This window comes from Hemicordylus capensis, chromosome 1 (genome assembly GCF_027244095.1).
Source record: "Hemicordylus capensis ecotype Gifberg chromosome 1, rHemCap1.1.pri, whole genome shotgun sequence".
Lineage (NCBI taxonomy): Eukaryota > Metazoa > Chordata > Lepidosauria > Squamata > Cordylidae > Hemicordylus > Hemicordylus capensis.
Window position 1 is genome coordinate 15316826 of NC_069657.1, and position 22311 is coordinate 15339136.

At 47.0% G+C, this 22311-nt stretch overlaps 1 protein-coding gene across 7 annotated transcripts; it reads left to right on the plus strand.

The window, feature by feature from the left end:
- The first annotated feature begins 242 nt into the window (after nucleotides 1-242).
- Nucleotides 243-21528, plus strand: AKAP5 (A-kinase anchoring protein 5). 7 transcript variants are annotated; one of them, XM_053284309.1, is made up of 4 exons: nucleotides 511-651; nucleotides 2181-2527; nucleotides 5841-5969; nucleotides 12424-21528. In XM_053284309.1, the coding sequence occupies exon 4, from the start codon at nucleotides 13193-13195 to the stop codon at nucleotides 14678-14680; it is 1488 nt and encodes a 495-aa protein (XP_053140284.1). In that variant the 5' UTR covers nucleotides 511-651; nucleotides 2181-2527; nucleotides 5841-5969; nucleotides 12424-13192; the 3' UTR covers nucleotides 14681-21528. The 7 variants fall into 7 exon arrangements, 6 of the variants coding, with proteins under 6 accessions (XP_053140287.1, XP_053140284.1, XP_053140283.1 ...); XR_008313251.1 differs by lacking the exons at nucleotides 5841-5969; nucleotides 12424-21528 and adding an exon at nucleotides 3462-4671; XM_053284308.1 differs by lacking the exon at nucleotides 5841-5969.
- Nucleotides 21529-22311: the final 783 nt, after the last annotated feature.

Here is a 22311-nt window from a genome sequence, read left to right on the forward strand (position 1 = left end):
TGCATGCTCATCCCTCGCTGACCTGAAACGACACGTATCGCTTTCACGCCCTCTAAAACGAATGGGTGCATCAAAGCAGCAGCAGGCAACACGCGTGGCGCGTGTGAACGAACTCCGTCTCCACCCCTGGAGTATATAGTCTCGCTGGCGTGCAGGCAAGTGCGTCCTTGACTTGAGGCGGGTGTGGTGGGAAGCATGTTCGGGGAGCGGGACTCCCGCCCAGAAGACGCCTGAAGCAGCAGCAGCAGCAGCGTCCGGCGGTGTGTGAATGCCCTTCTCTCCCCGCCAAGGGCCCACGCCACCGAGGGCGGCGATCCTGGAAGCCAGCGTGGTGGTGGGGAGTTATTCCGGAGCAGGGGCCGCGCGGAGAAGAAGCCTGGCTGGCGTGCGCGCCGCCGGTGCGCTCTTCCCGCGGCGGGGGGCGCCTGGCTTTGGCCGTGGCAAGGGCGCCAGCAGCAGGCGGGCAGGGCTCCCTCCCTCCTCCTCTCCTTCCCCTCGTCGCCGGGTGGGCGGATCTCAGCGCCGCGGCAGGCAAGCCAGGCGCACAGCAGCGGCAGGAGCGCGGGAGCCGCGGCGACAGGAGCAGGCAGGCGGGGGGCGCGGCTGCCTCTGCCGCCGTCCCGAGTGCCGACGGAGCCGCTGGGGCGCAAGGTGAGCGCAGCAGGGCCGGCGGCGAGAGGGCCCCCTCGGGGGAGCGGGTGCTGGAGGCCAGCCCTTCGCGGTCCTCCTTCCCCCGGGCTGATGCACGGATGAGCGGAGGGACGCTCCCCCTCTTCCCTGGAGGGAGCTCGGGGAGCGATCCGAGGAGGCAGATTCTCACGGGAAGGTTGCACGCGCCGGAGAGCGTCGTGCAGCCGCCGGGCAATCGGGAAAGGGGATGCGTTCAGCGCCTGGAGAGGGGTGCGCAGCACCAGGGAGCGAGGCCGGTGCAATCCGAGGGCACGCAGGCTGGATGGATGCAGCCCGGGGTGGGAGCTGTGTGGCGTGGCTAGGGGGGCGTGTAGAAAGAGACGGGGGACCGGGAGGAGAAGGGTGGGCGTGCGGGAGGGGGCAGGCGAGAGAAGGCGGGTGAGGGCTGCTCTGCTGTCAGTGGAGCCCCCGCTGCTGCACAAGGACGAACGTGCCCGGGCGCTCTGCGCCCCCTGCCCGCTTGTGTGTGAGAGTGTGTCTCCCCTAGCACAGAGACGCCGCGGCGTCCAGCCGTCCATTCATCTTGGACGGGTCGCCAATCCATCCCGAATGCTGTACTCTCAACGTGGGCTGAAGTCGCGTAAGATGCTTTATATAATATTGAGGGATGATAGCCCGCCTTTCTCGTCGCCGATTGCAAGGCGGCCAACAGCAACGGAAGTGTACAGCCCGAAACACCCGGGGAAAGTCCACCCCTGGGTGTGAATAGGGCAAGGTGGATAAAGTGCTTCTTGGGGAGCCAGTTTGACTTAAGTGATGGGGAGGGCGACTGGGATGGAGTGGTCGGTGGGAACTCCTCCAGGGGTCCCACAACGGAGGGCGCCCAGTGTATTGATTCAGACTGGCAGCATTTAAGGCGCTGGAGGAGGGAAAGGTCCCCAAGACTATTTTGCCCAATGCCAGGGTTACCTCTCTGTGGCCGTGGATTGGGGGGCAGGGGCAAAGACCTCCACAAGTGCTGGTCCTCATCCAGTAAGCGGGTCCCTACCTTACTTAGGGTTGATGGGGGCCGCCCCTGGGTAGAACAGTCTGTACACAGTCTACCAGGCTGTGTAGAGCAGCCCTGCACAGCATAAGGCCCGGGGTGGGGGGGCGGATCTGGCCCGTGAGGACTTTTTAACTGGCCCCCAGGTATGCTGCAGCATCATAGGAGCTGGAAACGGCCTTACAGAACCATCCTTTGCATGTTTACTTGGAAAGATAGTGTACCCAGTTGGCATGCCTATGATTGCAGCCTGAACGCGACAGCAATTTAGGGAGGGGAGGGAAGAGGATTGAGCATTAATTTTGGTCTGGCACGCATTCCAGGAGTCCCACTGACTCGACAGGAATAAGGCCTGTTTTCTGGCCATTATCCTTGGTTTAAAATCATGGGTCCCTTAATGGGGGGAGGGATTGACCGGTCACTAAAACTGCTTTCCTTAATATTTTTAATGATGACTTTAAGGTAATGATTAATGTGCTGAAAATTGACCTTGGCCCCCACGCAGCAGGTCGTGGCTGGTTCTGGCCCACTGGGACGTTGAAGCTAGATGGACGGCCAATGGTCTGACTCGGTAGAAGGCAGCTCAGCTTCCTTGGTTCCTAACACTGCCTTAGTCCCTGTGGATATCCATTATAGAACAGGTGCAGTTGTGGGACCAGCATAAGGTCTAAACAGCAGGACTTGGGGTCCCCCCCACCCCCAGAATGCACCACTGAGAGACCTTAAAGGCCAAGTGGAAGACAGATTATCCTGGAGAGAATCTATCTCTGTGGTCGCTAAGAGTGGACACCGACTTGACGGCACTTAATCAGTCAATCAATCAATCAGAAGTCAAGGCAGCTGCTTTTCAAGGTACCTGGGCTATCCCTCTTTTGGACTAATGCAGAAGTGAAGCATGGTAGCTATCTTCTGGAATCTGGACCCATGTTTTGGGTGGCATTCAGGCTGGCAAAGCCTGTGGTGTTTGTAGCATTGTTTGCAATCCTTAATGCAGTTCAGAGGTGAAGCGAGGTTGGAGTGGGCCCTGGGACAAGTAGCCAAAATGGTCCCTGGGTGGCCGACCGCCCCTCCTCCTGCCACTTTCTTTTCCTTCTCCCTCTGTCTTTTCTGCAGAAGAACTAAAAACATGTTTTTGGCTGTGGCAGTAGCGGGATGGGGGGGAAGAGGGAGGCATGGAAGGAGGAAAGTGCATGTCTGAGTGGGCAAGCTCTGTCTCTCACATGTTAGATTTCTGAAAAACAAATAAGGGGGCAACTGCTTTACTGAGGGGATCCTTCCCCCCCCCCCCCGCCCAACCCTGGAGACACCCTTGCCTTGGCATGATCTTTTTTTTGCTTCTATGCAAATAATATCACACACTCTTCATACGCGCAGACACTTTCCCACTTGCACTCACACATTCCACTGACTCAGAAACATATTTTAAACACACACACCTACGACAGCCACCTCTCTTCTTGCAACATCAACAGTGAAGAGCAAAGAGCAAGCTGTCCTCTAGCTTGATGATCTCCTCCCTCAGGGGCCCACAGACACTTGTGCCCCCTTGTTCAGTAACAGAAGAAGGCTACACTTCTTCAGTATAATATAAACATGTACCCATGTAAATACAGCTTGCATTTTGCAAGAATTCGGGCTGCAACCCGTTGAGTTCCTTCATCAATTAGATGGGGGAAAATGTGCTCCCAGTTGATCAGCCGGCTTTCAGATTTTAATTTTTTTTAAACAAAAATTGAGCAGGCACCCATTTGAAAAGGTGCCATCCACCCCTTTCTCTCCCTCACAGGAAGGAATGCCTACGATGAGGCCTGTTGCCACACCCATGCGCATCATCTAAAAAAGAAAAAGAGTTCTTCAAAACTATTTGTGTATTCATATACAGATGCATGCTGATTTAATTGATTACTGTGTTAAAAATTGTATGTTTAATCAACTCTGTTCACACATTATGTGAATTATATTAGCCCTATTCACACATTATGGTCAGCACTTGTATGAGTGTACGGTGTACACAGGTACAGTTGTTCACACATTATACTGAACATAGGTAGAGCAGTGCATTTCTCATCTGCACCTTTATTTTAAGGGGCCAGTACCCAGGTTCACTTTTAAAATGGACACATGTACAGACCAGTGTTCCCTGTAAGGCGTGCACATGTGTGCGCGCTCACATAATTTTTTATGTCCGCTCAGTTCATTTTAGATCCCATGCAGGCTGAATCAGGAAGGCCCCACTCTGAATGCAGGTGTGCACACGCTGCCTTGATACTGCCGCCCAGAACAAAACTCATTCCGCACAGAGATGAAAAAAATTAGAGAGAACAGAACACTGGTACAGTCATTCACACAAAAGCAAGTATGCCTGTACAAGCGTCTGTATGCTTGAGCAGCATGGTATCTGAATAGGGCTTTCTGATTGCTTTCATTAGGTGAAACAGACCTAGCAACCCCTGAGGCATTCCTGCAAATCCCCCTTCCCACAATCCAAGGTTTCTGCAAGGGTGTGAGTGGGGAACTCCTATTTGTCTGCATTCAGTGGCTTGATTTGCTCTCTACGGGGTTGTTGGCTGTCATTTTGGGGTAGACTCCATGTCCCATGTTTCAAGCAAGTGGTGTAAAGAAAATGAGGCTAGTAATCTGGTGGGGTTGGAAATACTTTTACCATTTTTGACGTCTCTGCCAATGAGGGCTGGTTCATACAGGCACATTCAGCACTTGCTGACTACAATGTTCATTCATGACATGCCTGTGTGAACCAGGTCATCTCAGATTTAGCACCGCAGGTGAAACATGCATCTCTCTTTATTTCACCTCCAAGTTCACGTATTCCGCTGCCAGTTAAGAAGGAGAGCTGAGAGAAAGGAGGAGGGTTGGTCTTGTGGTAGCAAGCACAACTTCTCCCCTTTGCGCAGCAAGGTCCACCCTGGTTTGTACATGAATGGCAGACTACATGCATGCGCACTGTAAGATATTCCCCTTAGGGGAAGGATCCGCACTGGGAAGGATCGGCATCTGCCTGCTTGCATGCAGAAGGTTCCAAGTTCCTACTCTGGCATCTCCAAGAAAAGGCTGAGAAAGATTCCTGCTTGCAACCTTGGAGAAGCCGCTGCCAGTCTGTGTAGACAGTACTGAGCTAGACCGACCAATGGTCTGACTCAGTATATGGCAGTTTCCTATGTTCCTAAGAGTATGCTCATCATATGCAACAAAGTCAAGTGGTATGTATGCCAAGCTGAGGGCATGCATGAAAGCCAATCTTGCTTTTTCTTTCTTGCTTTCCACACCCTGGAACATAGGAAGCTGCCATATACTGAGTCAGACCATCGGTCCATCTAGCTCAGTATTGTCTTCTCAGACTAGCAGCAGCTTCTCCAAGGTTACAGGCAGGAATCTCTCTCAGCTCTATCTTGGAGATGCTGCCAGGGAGGGAACTTGAAACCTTCTGCTCTTCCCAGAGCGGCTTCATCCCCTGAGGGGAATATCTTGCAGTGCTCACACTTCTAGTCTCCCATTCATATGCAACCAGGGCGGTCCCTGCTTAGCTAAGGGGACAAGTCATGCTTGCTACCACAAGACCAGCTCTCCTCTCCCTGGAGCTTCTCTTTGTAGGAAAATCCAGTGTGTGGCTGTTAGAAGGAGAATTTACAGCGGCACCTAGGAATGTATTGATTCTTGCTTGGAGTGTCACCCATGTGATCTATCTAGCTGTCTAGTTTGTTCTGTAGATTATGTGTCATAATTGTATATCGGTCTATCTTTACTGAACAAGACAGCAGAGAAGGGCCTCCAGTAACCACAGGGACCTGCATATACATCAGAGCATGTACCTTAATTCAGACACAGTGGCAAACCAGCTGTTGCACTTTAGCCTTATTCAGATATTGTTGTACATTTATTATTCATTATTTATTTATTTATTTACCATATTTTTATACCGCCCAAAACTTATGTTTCTGGGTAGTTTACAACAAAGCAAAATAAATACGGCAGACAAAATTAAAACATTAGTTAAAATAAATGACAGCAAACAAGTTAAAACATTACAATTTTTAAAAAATTAAACAGTGTTTTGAAACAATGTTAAAACTGTTAAAAACAGTATTTAATTAAAAGCCTGGGTGAACAGCTGCATCTTTAAAGGTTTTTTTTTTTTTAATTGTCAAAGATGAGGAGGCTCTTATTTCAGCAAGGAGCACATTCCAAAGCCTTTGGGCAGCAACGGAGAAGGCCCATCCCCGAGTAGCCAGGAGATGAGCCGGAGGCAAATGCAGACGGACCTCTCCTGATGATCTCAGTAGGTGATGGGGTTCATGACGAAGAAAACGTTCTCTTAAATACATGCATCCAGGTTCTGTGCACACATACATGTTTATGTCTGTAAATGTCTGCACCTGTGCTGATTTTAAAAGGGAACCTGAAGTCCCCTAAAATGCAGGATACAGATGGGAAGTAGTGTACTGTTATACGTGCGTTCAACGTAATGTGTGAATAACTGTATGTGTGTACAGATCTGACATAGGACCATAGGAAGCTGCCTTCTTCCGAGTCAGATCGTCGTTCCATCTAGCTCAGGATTGTCTACACAGACTGGCAGCGGCTTTTCCAAGGCTGCAGGCAGGAGTCTCTCTCAGCCCTATCTTGGAGATGCTGCCAGGGAGGGAACTTGGAACCTTCTGCATGCAAACATAGAGATGCTCTTCCCAGAGTAGCCCCATCCCCTAAGCGGGATATCTTGCAGTGCTCACAAGTAGTCTCCCATTCAAATGCAAATACTTGGAGAAGCCACTGCCAGTCTGTCTAGACAATACTGAACTAAATGGACCAATGGTCTGACTCAGTAGAAGGCAGGAGCTTCCTATGTCCCTAAGGTGCAGCTGTCAATATGTGATGGTTCCCACCCCTGCGCGCTTCCCTGGAGAGGATTCAAATTCCTGTTTGCAAATGCATCAAATGGCATCCTGGGATAGGGCTGTAGCTCAGTGCATGTGCTCTGCACATGGAGAGTCCAGGTCCAATCTCAGTCATCTCCAGAAACTCTGAAGAGCCACCATTATTCAGCATAGAGACAGTGGAGCTCAATGGATCTAAGGTTTGACTCAACATAAGAATATTTTATAGAAGACTAAAGATCTCCACTGCTACCCCATCTCTCCCTCTTGTGATTTGTCTACTAGTGCAGGAAATTTGCCAATGTAGGCAATGCAATCTGTAGAAATAACAACTAGTATTTATGTAGTACCAGTAATTGGTAGTCACGGGGAGCCCAGCCAGATCTTGTGTTGACTGAAGGGAGGGGAGACATTTTGATGGGTTACTTCACTGGTTCAAATCCTCGCTGGTAGGTTTCCCGGACTATGGGAAACACCTATATCGGGCAGCAGCGATATAGGAAGATGCTGAAAGGCATCATCTCATACTGTGTGGGAGATGGCACTGGTAAACCCCTCCTGCATTCTACCAAAGACAACCACAGGGCTCTGTGGGTGCCAGGAGTCGACACTGACTCGATGGCACACCTTTACATTTACTTCCCAACCTATGATCTCATAAACAACAACAACAATAATAATAATCTTTATTTGTTAGCTGCCACATAACAAATTGTCCTCTGGGCGTCTTACAACACAGCATTAAAACATGAGATTAAAAGAACACATTATATCATAACAGACCCAAAAAGGCAGGGAAAGAAAATACAATTTAAAATTTAAAAAACAAAACAAAACATTTTTTAAAAATCAGTTACAAACACATCAAATAATGTTAAGAATGTAAAATTTAAAAGGCATTAGTGAACAAAAAGGTCTTTACCTGGCATCTAAAAGAACAAAGTGGAAGCCAGGCAAACCTCACTGGGGTTTGGACTAGCCTCCCCAGTGAGGTTGCAACCACCAAAAAGGCCCTCTCCTTAGTAGCCACCTCAGCTTACCTTGTTTGGCAGGGGCACCTGGAGGAGGGCCTCCAAAGAAGATCTTAAGGTTCAGGTTGGGACATATGGGGCAAGGCGCTCTCTCAGGTAACCTGGTCCCAAGCCATTTAGGGCTTTAAAGGTTAAAACCAGCACTTATTTACTTTATTTAACACATTTATATACTGCCCAAAACGCAAGTCTCTGAATTGGGCCCGGAATTATAGACTGTTTATAGACTGTTGATCTGACTAGGCCAGCATTTCCTGCTGTGACTGGCAGTGACTTTCCAGGGACATGGATAGTGGGGTGCTCTTCTTCTGATTTACTTATTCGAAGCTTATGTGCACCCTTCAGTTAAAGCAAAAAGGTCCCCAGGGTGGCTCACAAGACTAAGCAGGCCTGTCACAATACCACAGCATTTATAACGCAATGTGCATGCAGTTGCACAGGTGTGTTCTTCTTTGCCCACGCGGAGTTGCGCGATAGTACAGCCACTGGAAAGAATGACTGTATCATCACACAACTATTTGTGTGATTTTTGCATTTGTGCACATGTATATTTGAGCAGTGGCGTGCATGTTGCATTACAACGCATATTGAACTTTGCGCCATATGCCGACCACTCTTTTTCGAAGCGTGGAATTACACCAAAGCCTCTCAAAAGACACTGCCATTGTGGAATTTAATTTAAAATGAATCAAAATGGTAGAGCAGCATTTGCATTTTGCAGTGACTCCCGGCCTTGTCCCGAAACCTCTTTCCCCACACGCCCCCAGGCAAAGCCTGAATTGGCACCCCTGGCTGAAAGGCATCATGCGTAGATATTACCCAAAGATCTACTGAATGGGTGCATTGCATGTGCTTAATGATTCATGCTGCAGTTGCTATGGAAAGGCAAACCAAGACTATAAATAAGCATCCCTCATAAAATATAATTTATCTTTTGTGTAATCTACAGTACTTTCTGCTTTAAAGAGTGTGCCTGAATAACATCCAGGGAAACATCTCTCCACAATTTTACTTGCCACCTTTTTAGCCCACCATTCCTGCCAGGCGTTCAGGGCAGCATACAAGGTTCCCCTCAGCTTATCCTCACAACAATCCCAGAAAGCGTGACTGTTCTTATACAATGCATAATCAGCTTGTGGAATTCTCTGCCACAAGATGTGGTGACAACTAACAACCTGGATGGCTTTAAAAGGGGTTTGGATTACTCCATGGAGGAGACGTCTATCATCGGCTACTAGTTGGAGGGCTGTAGGCCACCTCCAGCTTCAAAGGCAGGATACCTCTGAGTACCAGTTGCAGGGGAGTAACAGCAGGAGAGAGGGCATGCCCTCGGCTCCTGCCTGTGGCTCCAGCAGCATCTGGTGGGCCACTGTGTGAAACAAGATGCTGGACTAGATGGGTCTTGGGTCTGATCCAGCAGGGCTGTTCTTATGTTCTTAAGGGATGAGAGCTGGTTTTGCATCAGCAAGCATGAATTGTCCCCTTTGCTAAGCAGGATCTGCCTTGGTTTGCATTTAGATGGGGAACTGCATATGAGCGCTGTAAGATAGTTGGACAGCTCGTTGAAAGTGTCAACTCAATGTGCGGCAGCTATGAAAAAGGCCAATTCCATGCTAGAGATCCTTAGGAAGGGGATTGAAAATAAAATGGCTAATATTATAATGCCCTTATACAAAACGATGGTGTGACCACACTTGAAGTACTTCATACAATTCTGGTCACCACATCTTAAAAAGGACATTGTTGAACTGGAGAAGGTACAGAAGAGGACAACCAAGATGATCAGGGGCCTAGAGCACCTTTCTTATGAGGCAAGACTACAACACCTGAGGCTATTTAGATTAGAAAAAAGACGACTGCGGGGAGACATGATAGAGGTCTATAAAATCATGCATGGTGTGGAGAAAGTGGAGAGAGAGAAATTCTTCTCCCTCTCACGTAACACCAGAACCAGTGGTCATCCCATGAAATTGATTTCCAGGAGATTTAGGACCAACAGACGGAGGTACTTTTTCACACAAAGCATAATGAACTTGTGGAATTCTCTGCCACAAGATGTGGTGGCAGTCAACAACCTGGATGGCTTTAAGAGGGGTTTGGGTAACTTCACGGAGGAGAGGTCTATCAACGGCTTTAGCCGGAGGGCTATAGGCCACCTCCTGCTTCAGAGGAAGGATGCCTCTGAGTGTCAGTTGCAGGGGAGTAAAAGCAGGAGAGAGGGCATGCCCTCAACTCCTGCCTGTGGGCTTCTCAGAAGCATCTAGTGGGCCACTGTGTGAAACAGGATGCTGGACTAGATGGGCCTTGTGCCTGATCCAGCAGGGCCATTCTTAGGTTCTTAAGATATTCCCCTTAGGGGCCGTCGCTTAGTGGAAGAGTTTCTGCTTTACGTGCAGAAGACCCCAGGTTCACTCCCTGGCACTTCCAAGATAGGGCAATGTCATCGCTCCAGCCAGAGCCGGGGGGGGGGCAGTGGGCGCAGAGTTCACTGGGGTGAATCCTTGACTGTAAGGGATCCGCATTAGGCTGCCACCATCCACTTTATTTTAATATGCAACAAACCCCTCTAATCCTAGAGCTGGAAGGGACCTTGGGAGTCTTCTCGTCCAAGGTCAGGAGTACCTTGCTTTGTGTTTTACATTTTTAATCAGATTTTTAAATATATTTTTAGCTGAATATTTTAATTGTGTCTTTTTTATAATCTTGTTTTTAAATTTTGCTGTAAACCACCTTAGGATTGTTTCAATGAAAGGTGGTATATAAATTTAACAAGAAAGAACGAAAAGGAGGAAGGAAGGAAGGAAGGAAGCAAGCTTGGTGGATAAGCTACTGAGCTTATCCACCAGGCTTGCTACTGAGCTCTAAGCTACTGAGGCTCTAAGCTATGCCAAGCTTAAAAGGCCTCACAGCATTAAAGTAAAGTAAAGTAAAGGTTGCCGAAACCCTATATTCTAATAAAAAAGACAAAGAGAACAAGAATAATAAAGCTTTATTTTTACTTGGCAAAGATGCAACAAAAAATGAATAATTAACAAAAATTAGTTACCTTACAATAAGCCTATTTGCATTAGAAATACCTTTAAATGAAAATACATTGTGTAAAGCTTGAAATTTAGTCTTTAAAAAATAAATAAATTCAGAGGCCCCTTGTACTGTGAGGCCCTAAGCTGTAGCTTACTTAGTCTGTGCTGAGATCCGGCACTGCCAAGCAATGCCGTTCATACCAATTTTATTAACACCTTTGATATACAGTGTAATCCTATTCACACATTATGTTCAACCCTTGCATGAGTGATCAGTGTACACAGGTACAGACCTGTGCACAGATACAGTTATTCACATCTTAATGCTGAACACAAATACAACAGTACACTTCTTATCTGTACCAAGCTTTGTGAGGGACCTGTACCCAGGTTCACTTTTAACATGAACACAGGTACAGTCATCCACACAAAAACATGTACAATCATCTGTACACTCGTACAACATAATGTCTGAATAGGTTATTGTTTCACATAAGCCTTATTTCATTCTTTGGGAAGCTGGAAGCTTCAGGGTGGATCCGGGTGGAAAGAGCTCGCTTCTTTGCTTCAGTGCCCTCATTCTGAGATTTTATTCCTTTGCACAGAGATACTGAGAAGGAAGTTGCAAGAACCCTACAGCCAGATTAAAGCCTATGATTGTGCAACCCTGCTAGAAGGCTGTGTTCGGTTTGGTGGGTAACAGGTTTGAAAGGACCGCATTAAGACCAGAAATGCCTAAGGTGGCAGAAATGTCATTACAGGAGAGACCTGTGTTATTTGCAGATCACGGTTTCCTGTATTCACGGATGGGTCTTAGAGATCCAGTTTCTTCATCCACGGCAGAAGATATTGTTTGTTTGTTTGTTTGTTTGTTTGTTTGTTTGTTTGTTTGTTTCTCAAGTTTGTATGCCACCCTAAACTTCCATCTCTGGGTGGCTTACAACCAAAAATATAGGCAAATTTCTCCCATCTGTGGTTCCTGAGTGGCTAGAAACGACTTCTGGTGTCATTTCCAGCCACCATTTTGAAGCGCAGAGCCATTTCATAGCTTTTTTAAAAAAAAATGGTGAATGTTTGCCAAATATTTGAAGGAATTTGGGGTTTTGGATGGCCTTGCTGGAGAGCTGAAGACCTAGAGGGCAAGGTACTGTGCTTTGTGCCTCTTATTTCTACTCCCCTCACCCACTTTTTTGGCCTTTTAAAAAAACTTAAGGAACCTAACCTGGATTCCCATAGGGGTAAGTTTTCTTTATTCGCAGTTTCCGTATTCACACTTATTAGTGAGAACGGAATCCTTGCGAATAAAGAGGGTCTCCTGTATAGACCAATGCAGAAGACGTGGTTAGAATGTTAGATACAGAACTGGGTTATTTGTTTTACAAACCACAAACTAATTTCCCTTTTTATACTTCAATTTAACATGCACATGGTTTCTTAATATAAAATAAAATTGGCTCACAAAAAAGTATTGCACGCTTATCATGAAAACAGTAAAATCAAGAAATATGCAGCAGCTCTTCAAACAAGTCTATTCGCATCAAGTTGTCATAGATGGCTAAAAGGTTAAAATAGGAGCATTTGCATTTGTGTAAGCCATGCTTTCAAAGTCAAGTTTGAATGTGCTTCCTCGTGGGAGGGGGATTTCCATCACCAAACCTAATGCTGCACCCCACGGATAAAGATGGTGGAATAAAAAATAAAACACATTTTTTAAAGTAAGGCAGTGGCATTCTTTGAAAGAGTAATTGTGTGGGCAGATTTAGCATGCTGCTTCTCCTTTTCTTTCTTTTCCTTTTCCTCTGCAGATGCCCACAAAGCAATCACGTCAATGAAGCAAGTTGTCATGTTTTATAACATAAGCAGCACTAATTGGAAAATGAATTGAGAGGCAATAAAAACCAAACACAAAAGAACATGGGAAAGCTTCTCCTCGTAGCAGTCTGCAGTCAAAGTCTCTTGAGATGTTGTCTTTAGTCGTGCTTTCAAGCAAATTCCTGGATCAGTAAGCTATACAATATTTACAAGTGGATCCTGTCTCCTAGGCCATCATTAATGGAACAGGGTCAGTTTCTGCGCTGATCGGAAATCTATTTAAAACAATTAAAGTGCCAAACTTCTGATGAAAGAGGATCGCCATGGCATCAAGAGATGATTCAGGTTGATGCTCCCAGTCATCAGGTTTAACTGTCTTAAGAAATCCACCAGAAAACATTTGAAAAGAAATTTAAATAAGCCCTGCACCTATCCTGTTGTTATGAGAAAACGTTCCAAAAAGACAGCGTGTTGAAATTGTATGACATCAGCATTGCAGATGTAAACTGGTTTAACAGTGATGCCCTCTCCCCAAGGAACCCTGGGAACTGTGGTTCTGTTGGGAAAGCTTAGAGATCCCTAAGAATTGTCAGTGCTCTCACCAAATGACAATTCCCAGGATTCAGTGGGGGTGAATGCCGGTTAAACTAGTTTAAAATGGATATATTTGTGGTGTGGATCTGCCCTAAGCCTGGCTTTCATCTGAGACATTAGCAAAGGAATATAATTTAATTTTCAGAAATGTTGATGCTAGCTTAAAGTATGGGGGATACAGCTAAAGAAATACAGGTGGAAAGTATACGGCCATCGGAAACTTCAAATGCATCAAAAACCTTCCTTCCAAATGTGAGCCCAGCCAAAAAGGCCTCAGTTTTTTGTTTTAAGAAAAGGAAGAAGTCTTGCGAAAAGGTAATGGAGGAAGACAAGGGCCTTGAATCAGATTCACTAAGCCTGAAGCATAAAAACCACCAATCCAGCACTGTACACACTGAAGCAGAGCTTTCGAGTCCATCTTGGACATCAGGAGGAGCCTGGCTGGCTCTCAAGCGCCTTGTGACATCGAGAAAACGGTCAAAATCAGCCCTAAAGAAGCAAACTCGGTTCAGTTCCCAAGTGCAGCTGGAGACGAATGCAGATGTTTCTGGCCTGCCATGTTTTCCTAAGGAACAAACCAGTTCTGGCCTTAAAATTCCCTGCCTGAGGTTTTCCAGAAGCAAGAAGAGGTCTGGTTATTCTGATATAATAGAGGAGGTAGATCATGGTGAGAAAGCCGAAGAAACAACTAGCATTTTGAACAACAAAGCTAACAGTGAACCAGAGAACGTGGTGCTGGTGGATTCCTTGAGCAACGAACAGTCCCCTCCCAGAGCCCCTGAGGAGAAAGAGGGTGACAGTAGCGTTATGAAGAACATTGGAGACATGGTTATTTCTCCCGGAGAAAATACATTTGTGGTTGAAATGAGACCAGATCCTGATCAATACACAGGCTTCATTACTCACTCAGAAATCAGGCGTTCTGAAGCAGTACTTGAAACAGAAGAGGAAAAGCAAATCTTTCAGCTGCATCACGGAAGCCTCTATGGAGATCCTGAAGATGTGGAGAACAAGAGAGTTGATCTTCAGCTTGAGATCGGCCCTCTCTTTCTTCAGGAGCTGCCAGGAATAGAACACACAGTTTTCAAAGTCGAAGATGCCAAAGTTGCAGAGACCGAGTTGGAAAAAGATGGAGGGGAGATTAGCATTGTGGGAGACATCAATGGTGCCAAGGAAGGTAACTCTGTGGAGGTCATGCTACATTCTAGCCCATCTGCACTTGAAGAGGAGGCTTCAAGCGCGCCAGACATTTCTGGCGAGGAAGTGAAATCTGAAGGGAATATGTTTGCTATGCCTGGAGTGGGCATAGTGATAACTATCACCGAAGCAGAAGAATTCCAGGATGAAGAAGAACCCAGCCATATTTGTGAACCTTTCACATTCCCACAAACCAGCAAACAGAAAGGGAGTAAGAAATCAAGTAAAGGCCCCAATTCTGGGACAGGGGGCCATGGGCACCAGAAGGAAGGGAAAACGTGTCCCCAGGTTCCGCTGCCCTTCAGCTCAAATGATCAGGAGCACCGTTCTTCGGAGCAATACGAGGTGCTTCTGGTTGAGACAGCCACGTCACTTGTGAAAGCAGCCATCCAGTCGTCCATTGAGCAGCTCGTCAATGAAATGGCTTTTGAGCAAAATAAACAGAACAGCTTTCTATGATAGGTGCTCCATGGTCATTGCAGCCCGGCCCTGAGCGAGGCAACCTTTGAGTCCCGGAAAAGGGCACAAATGATTGGTTATTTATGTCATTAGGTTGCTACCCCCAGAAGGGGTCATTTGGATTTTTCTGCCTCAGGTGTCAAAATTATTTGTTCCAGCCCTGCCAGTAATCCAGTATTAATGCCATAAGAAGTGTTATAAAGGTCACGATATATGCGAACTCGGCATGAAAGGCTTAGAAGGCTGTTAATCACTGGGATATTTGCCATGTCCGTGATTCGTTTAATTTTGCATGTTGGTGAAATGACTATATCTTGTATGTTTTAAAAAAGGGAAGTAAGAATGGGAGCCCTTTGCTGCATGGTGCCACGTGCTAATGGCTTGTTCTGTGTGGTAGAAATAGGAAGGCCTATAGCTTTGCCCATCCATCCATTTTACCCGCTGGAACTAAATTGTTCTAGTTGGCCGTCACCTAACTAAAGTATTCCGAGTCCAAGGATCTTCAAACTTGAGCCCCCAGATGTTGTTGGACTACAACTCTCATCATCCTCGGACACAACGGCCAAAAGGATGGCTTTTTGGTCAATTAAAAAGGTTTATATTTGAACAAACTAACTCATGGGCTCCCAGCCTCGAGTCCCCAGCTGTTGTTGGACTATAACTCCCATTCTGTTTTTCTTAGAGATTGTTTGTTTTAGATTCTTTTCATGCTATTCTGTTTTTTTTTAAGTCAATTTCACTTCCTTTTCACCTCTTTTGGGTATTTGTCATAGTACCCTTTGGACTATAACTCCCATCATCCCCAGCCACAATGGCCTTTGGGAGTTGTAGTCTAACAACATCTGGGGACCCAAGGTTGGAAACTCTTGATCTAACCATTAACCAATTACAAGTTAATTTATTATTTATTATTATCTTTATTGTCAGTTTGTAAAGCGTAACTAAGGGCCAAACAAAACGTGTCAGTGAGTTCCATGATTGAAGCTCCCTGTTACAAAAAGCAACTGGAGAAGTGGGAGGCTGATCTCGATCAAGGGGTTTCCAACTCTTTCCTCCTGCAATATGGCCTCGGTCCAAATTACACCTCTATCCTGAAGAAGCTATTGGCTACAGATGGGAAAACCTATGGCTAAAAGCAGCTTTGGGGGCAGTGATGGTCCAAGATTTCCCTTTTCCTTTCCTTTTTCAAGCGACATTGGCTGTTGCCATGCCCACATGATTTAATCACACACCTGCATGCATGGACCCTCACCACTGCTGCTTTGCCCCTCCTCCGTCTCCTCCTCCTCGTCCAAAGAAACAGAGGAAATGAGGAAAGTCTCTTCGTCTCTCTGAAGAATAAGCGGAAGAGGAAATGAGGAAAGAGCATAGAGTACTGCAAACTCTCTCTGAAGCATCCACAGTACTCTAATGTCCCTGCCATGGAGGACTGTAGATGCTCTGTAGAGCAGGGGTAGGTGACCTTGGCTCTTCAGCTGTTGTTGAACTACAACATCCCCAGCAACAAGTTACTGTTGGCATTGTAATTCAACAACAGCTGGAGTGCCAAGGTTGCCTACGCCTGCTCTGTCGAGCATCTACTGTACTCTATGCCCTTCCCTCATTTCATCTTCCGCTTCCTCCCCCTTCTAATTATCAACCCAGTGGCAAGGGAAGAAGCAATCTCAGAGGAGATGAAGAACTGCTCAGGTGGTGGGGAGTAGCAGAGAGAAGTCAGTGAGGCAGCGGTGGGCATCTTGCTGCTGCTCCATTGGCATCTCAGTAATTTGCTGCTTGAGGCAACCATCTCACCTAGCCTCATGAAAAGTCTGCCCCTGGTTAGAGAGGCAATTTTAAAGAATTGGTAAGGGTGTAAAGGGTGAGATCACTCTCTTGTATTGTGGTCCCAGTCCAATTCCCTTCTGTAGCTACTTTTTGAAAAAGATTGAACCCCTACATCGGACTGAGTTTGGCCTCATGTCAATTAGATCACAGGTGTAATCCTTGTCTCCATACCAACAGAAGCCTCACCTGCTGAATTTCTGTAAGTGAGGCTGCTGTTAAAAGCAGATGAGCAGGAGCAGAATGGCTCAGATACTGTGCAGTCCACTGTCAAGTCTAAGGGAGATGCCCCCGCTCAGCAAAGCTCTACTGAAGAAACTTGCCACCATTGCTTACACACACACACACACACACCACCGTCTGTGGCTCCTTAGCACAGCATCATCGCTGGAGCAATGATGTGATTCCCAATAGGAGTTGCATTGCTCAAATGGGGATTTGGTGCTTAGGAGTCTCAAAGTCTACTGTTTGTGTGCAAGCAACGGCAGCATATTTTTTGGTAGAACACCGCTGCAAGGGAGCATTTCCTTTAGAACAATGGTGAACTGTGCAGTATGTGAGTCACTAAAATTATGCAGGTCATCCAGAGTTAAAAGGGAGAATGAACAAGACACATTGGAACTGATGGTTTAAAAAGAAGAAGAAATATTATCTGCATTGCAATTCTGAGCTTTTGTAGAACCCTTAGAATAGTGGTTCCCAACCTGTGGCCACTAAATTGTGGCTGAGGATGATAGGAGTTTCAGTTCAGCAACATCTGGAGGACCACAGGTCGGGAACCCCTGGCTTAGGAATGACTTTCCAAGGAGATGAAGCACTCTTCTTTCATAATTAGACCGGACCTTGCATGCACCAACATGAATAGGAGGTTTCCGACTGGGAACAAATACCCCAATTCACAGATCTGTGCACGCAAGTATTCTTCCATGTGTGTTGCCAATGCAGATGCAAATCTAGAGCCCATTTTGCATCATGATACTTATATTACTTACAATATTTGTTCCATAGAATTGGCTGGGTCTCTTGATCCAAATAGGGGTGCACATCCATGCCCAAGCCAACTAGCTGGAACACAGAGCTAGTTGCCAGGCCAAAGCTGAATTGGCACCCGAGGTAGCAGGTAAGCTATTGCTCCCACCATCCCATGGTGCATGGAATGCACCAGCAGCTACTTTCAGCCCCACAACCCCTGCTGAGCCATTTCCCTTCAGAGAACACAGCAGGAAGCAATTCTTCCCAGTTTCTCCCCAACCCTAGATAGGTCTCTAGTTCCTAGTATGTGGAGCATTCTGGGGAACAGTTCCTCTTGCCCCTGAAACCCTCAGCCATGCCCGTTCTTTGTCCCCAGCAAACATAACATACTGGAGAGCAGTTCCCCCTCCCTACCCCTCTCCCTCAACCCCTCCCTTCCATGCCTGAGGAGGGTGGCAGCAGCAGCAGCTCAGTCTCTCCTCTTGTAACTGCTACTAATTTCTCCACCTCTCCTACTTTTTGAAAAGGAAGCAGGTGGGCAACCAAGCAACAGGAAGTGCAAACCTGCACTTCCTGCTGCTTCATTTGCTGCCCCCTGCAAGGGGTATGGGGAAATTAGCAGCAGCGGCCATGAGGAGAAAACGAGCCTGAGAATTGGTGGCAGACAGTGAAACAATGTTGGGACTTTGCCACCTCTTACAATCTGCCACCTGAGGCTACCGCCTCACCAGGTCTCATTGGAGGGTTGCCTGTGCTAGTTGCCCATGACAACAGCTGCATCAGGACCCATGTATTTAGGAGGCGGCCTCCTCCCCTTGACTTTTCATGAGTTTGAAGCAGTGGAGTGGCAAAAGGCAAAATTGGATCAACTGGAAGATCTCTGGGTAATTTGCAGTAGATCCACAAGGGATTCTGACTCCCAATGGTTTAGGAATAACATCAGCAAGGCTCCTCCATAACTAGAATGCTGAAATGAAGAAAGCTTGGAGAGGAATCAGAGTGGATATTTTTGTGAAAGGACTATGAGCTCTGTTCAAGAACTGAAAATGAACTCCTGGGCTGAGCATATGCTTGGAGACACCTTTCCCCTTAATTTGTAGTGTGCATCTGCTCCCCTGAGCTACTGTTTTGCATCTGACTCCTGTCAGGAGACCTTCTTCTAGGAAAAAAACAAAAGTTCCACAAGTTTAATGGCCCATTCCTAAAACCAGGAAGGGGAAAGGATAGTTTAGAATGGAATGTATCTGCCACTCAGTCACATACACCAGCAAAAATGCTTAGAAACAGGATGTTTGTGTTGCTCTGTTTATTGAACAAGATTCTATGCATTGCAAGACTTGAGTGTGGACCTGTCCGGCGTGGATTGTAGTACCTGAACTGGAGTGGGACTGAGGCTCTTTTTGCACTCGCAGCTGGGATCAGCCATGTCATTGAAGTGAACAACAAAGACACCTACCCCAGGTATAAAGGTTCTGTAATATATTTATGGCTATTAAAGTAACATTGAATGATATAAGATTTTCCTTTCTGTTTGTAAAATCAGGTGTATTTTCCAGATGTAATATTTGGAAGATCCAAATACTGATTCCTCAGAGGCTCAGTAAGGGCAGCAGGCTAGGCAGTGTTCTGATTTCTCATTGGCCCAGTGCCTGCAGCCTAAACCAGGGGTTCTCAGCGTTGGGTCCCCAAATAATGTTGGACTAAAACTGGCATCATCCCCAGCCACAGCGGCCTAGAGACGAGGGGCATAGTAGTTCAACAACACTGCATTAAGTACTTATAGAGGTCAGGTAATTAATGTTATTAGTGTATTAATGAAGCTTGCTCGACATGTTCAGACTTATTCAGGAAATGGGCCAGATTCCTCTTGGGGAAATACTAGGCTCATTCACACAACTGACAGCAAGGTAGGAGGTCCGCCCAGCTTGATTAGAAGATTGGTGGCCGTGTGCTTGCAAACATTAAGGTAGGAGGACGGGAGGGTGATTGTGCATCAGGCAGCCGCTGGGTAGGAGGAGCTCACAGTAACCAGATTCCGTCCCTGATGTTTTATTGAGGTAGAAGAAAAAGCCGTCCTTCCCAGCTGCTGCCTTGCACATGATCACTATTTCCTCCTCCTACCTTAAATGTTTGCAAGCACATGACTGCCAATCGGGAGCACGCCTGACGCTCCCACCCAGGCTGGGCGCTCCTACCCAGTCATGTAAACGGGTCTACTGTCTTTTTGGATTAAGTCAAACTTTCCAGTCTCCTTTCCAGGCTAGTTTTCTCTTCCTGTCGAAGAGACCATGTGGCAGGAAAGATGGCGGTGAGCAGAGAGGTCAGTCCCAGAGCAGCTGAAATCTGCAGGGGTGATGACCCTGCACCTGTGACACACAGAGGCTGTTCTCTTGAGCAGCCTAGGCCAGGCGAGGGCAGCCTAGTCTGGGCTAGGCTGCTCGTGTGGAGTGCCAGGGTCTGCACGGATCTCCGTGCTCCTGCCCAGCCAAACCTTACATTTAAGCCCGGCTCTTAGTCAACGTTAAAGGAGCAAGGGCTCTCTTAGCCTGGCTTCCGGGATTGTGTGTTAGGGGTGTGCAGGGAACTGCTCCAGGTGGTTCATTTCGAATTTGAACCAAACTCGCCCGGTCCACATACCAGTTCTAATGAACCGCCCAGTGGTTCTGTTTGTGCCTCGAACCAGGTAAAACCAGTTCGGCCCTGTTTTAAGTGCTTGCAAAAGGGAATCCAGTAATGATTCCCCTATACAAGCACCGGGGAACCCTATGGCATTAAAAAAGGGCGAGGGGTAGGCGGGATGATACCTCATGTGCCGTGGCTCGGGGATGGTGGTGGGCTGTCAGCAGGGCCTAGGGGAGCCACCACCGGTCCAACACCCACCAAGAAGCCATCTGCCCCCCTACCTGCCCTTTTTCCAACCCTGTAGGGTTACCCCGGTGATTGTAAAAGGGAATCCTTACCAGATTCCCCTTTGCAAGCACTAGAACCGGTTCAATTTGAACTGAGCCTGGTTCGGCTTGAGCTCGGACTGGCCCCCCTTTTCGGAGGGCTGGTCTGGCTCAAGCTTGAACCGTTTGAACCAGAATTGTTTGATCTGAACCCGGTTCTAGTTTGAACCAGTTTGCACATCCCTATCATGTGTCTCCTTGGGTTGCATGCAGCCCGAGGAGACACAGAGATGGGTGCCTAGAGCACCCATCTGATGGGAGAATCCCCCAATGCACCGCTCTCGCCGTGCAGTGCTTTGTGGGATACCTGGAGGCCAGGACAACGTGTCCTGGCCTCCGGAGCTCTGCACTGCTTGGCACAGTGTTGCTCAAAGGGCGCAGTGCTCCACTCTCCAAGCAATGTTCACAGGGTCGTCTGGGGGCAAGGGAAGGTTTTGAAGCCTCCTTCCCCACCACCCACCCTCCCGAAGAGTTGTGTGCATAGCTCCATGGTCTCACCCAGCCCATTTCCTGGCCAGGAAGGAACTAAGAGGTTGGCCTGGCTCTTGGGAGTCTGGACGAGTCTCCTGTCTACCTGGCTGCACTGGTTTCTTCTGCTTGTTCTGGGGTACAGGAGTGAGTGAATGAGGTTTCTTTAAACAAGGGTTGTTGTTGTTGTTTTAAATCTATCTATCTATCTATCTATTTATTTATTTATTTGACATATGTCTATACCGCCCAAAACTTGCCTCTCTGGGTGGTTTAACTGGGCAAAGAGGCACCTTTTAATTTATTTTATTTTATTTTATTTATTTTTGCATTTATATACCGCCTTTCGTTAAAAAGATAACCCCAAGGCGGTTAATGTGGTGATTCTCTTTATTTAGCAGAGGGAGAGTAACTGGCCCTCTCCACCCCCAGCACAGTATCTCCAGTGACTGTTGCGGGTGTCTATCTTATGTTTCTTTTTAGATTGTGAGCCCTTTGGGGACAGGGATCCATCTTATTTATTTATTATTTCTCTATGTAAACCGCTTTGGAAACTTCTGTTGAAAAGTGGTATATAAATCGTTGTTGTTCGTTTACAACAAAACAAAAATAAATGACAACAGAAAAGGTTAAAAAGCGGTCATGTCTACCGCCCCAGTGAGTTTGCTGTTCCAGTTCTCCACCAGGGCATCAACAGGATCGCAGGCAGAGCCAACACTAAATCTTTCCAAGGCTTCTTGGAATCCTATGGGATCCTATAACCTCAGGCGGACCATCCTAATTGGTCCCTTGCCCCTGCGAAGGCGGGGTGTGACTGTGAGTCCAACCTTAACCAGATGGTGACCCGTCCATGACAATGGGGAAATCACAGGATTCCCCACCCACAGAACACCACCCTGATCAGAGTGAAAGACCAGATCAAGTGTATGACCTGCAATGTCACAATGACTGCAACACAGAGCACATTTGAAGACCTACGCTCAGGCAATATGTGCAGCAAATAAGCGATCCTTTTCTGCCCGTCTTGCACCCGCAAGTTCATATCCGGTGGAGTTGACCAGGGTTTTGAGAGGATTAGTATGTGCCCCTTCTCCCTTGAATCAGAATCTGGAACCATCTATTACCCGCTGTGATGTGTTTAATAACTTCTTTGTGGACAAAATCTCTCGTATTTGGGCCGACTTAGACTTAGATTCCGTCTCCACAATTACTTCCGTGTCTAATGTGGAGGTATCCAGCGACTCCTCTTATGTGGTTAGTGTTGGGAATTCTCTGTGGTAAGAGAATCCCTTTTTCATTATAGCAGAGTGCACAGAGGCACAACACAGCGGAATTTACTTAGGCATGCGTGTATGCTGAGAGTAAAGTAACTTGGAGCCAATTCATAGTTTCAAATCAATATATAAGGCATTTATTAAGGAA

Coding starts and splice junctions, on each gene's coding strand:
- AKAP5 (XM_053284312.1), top strand. CDS start 13,193: ATGGGGGATACAGCTAAAGAAATACAGGTGGAAAGTATACGGCCATCG.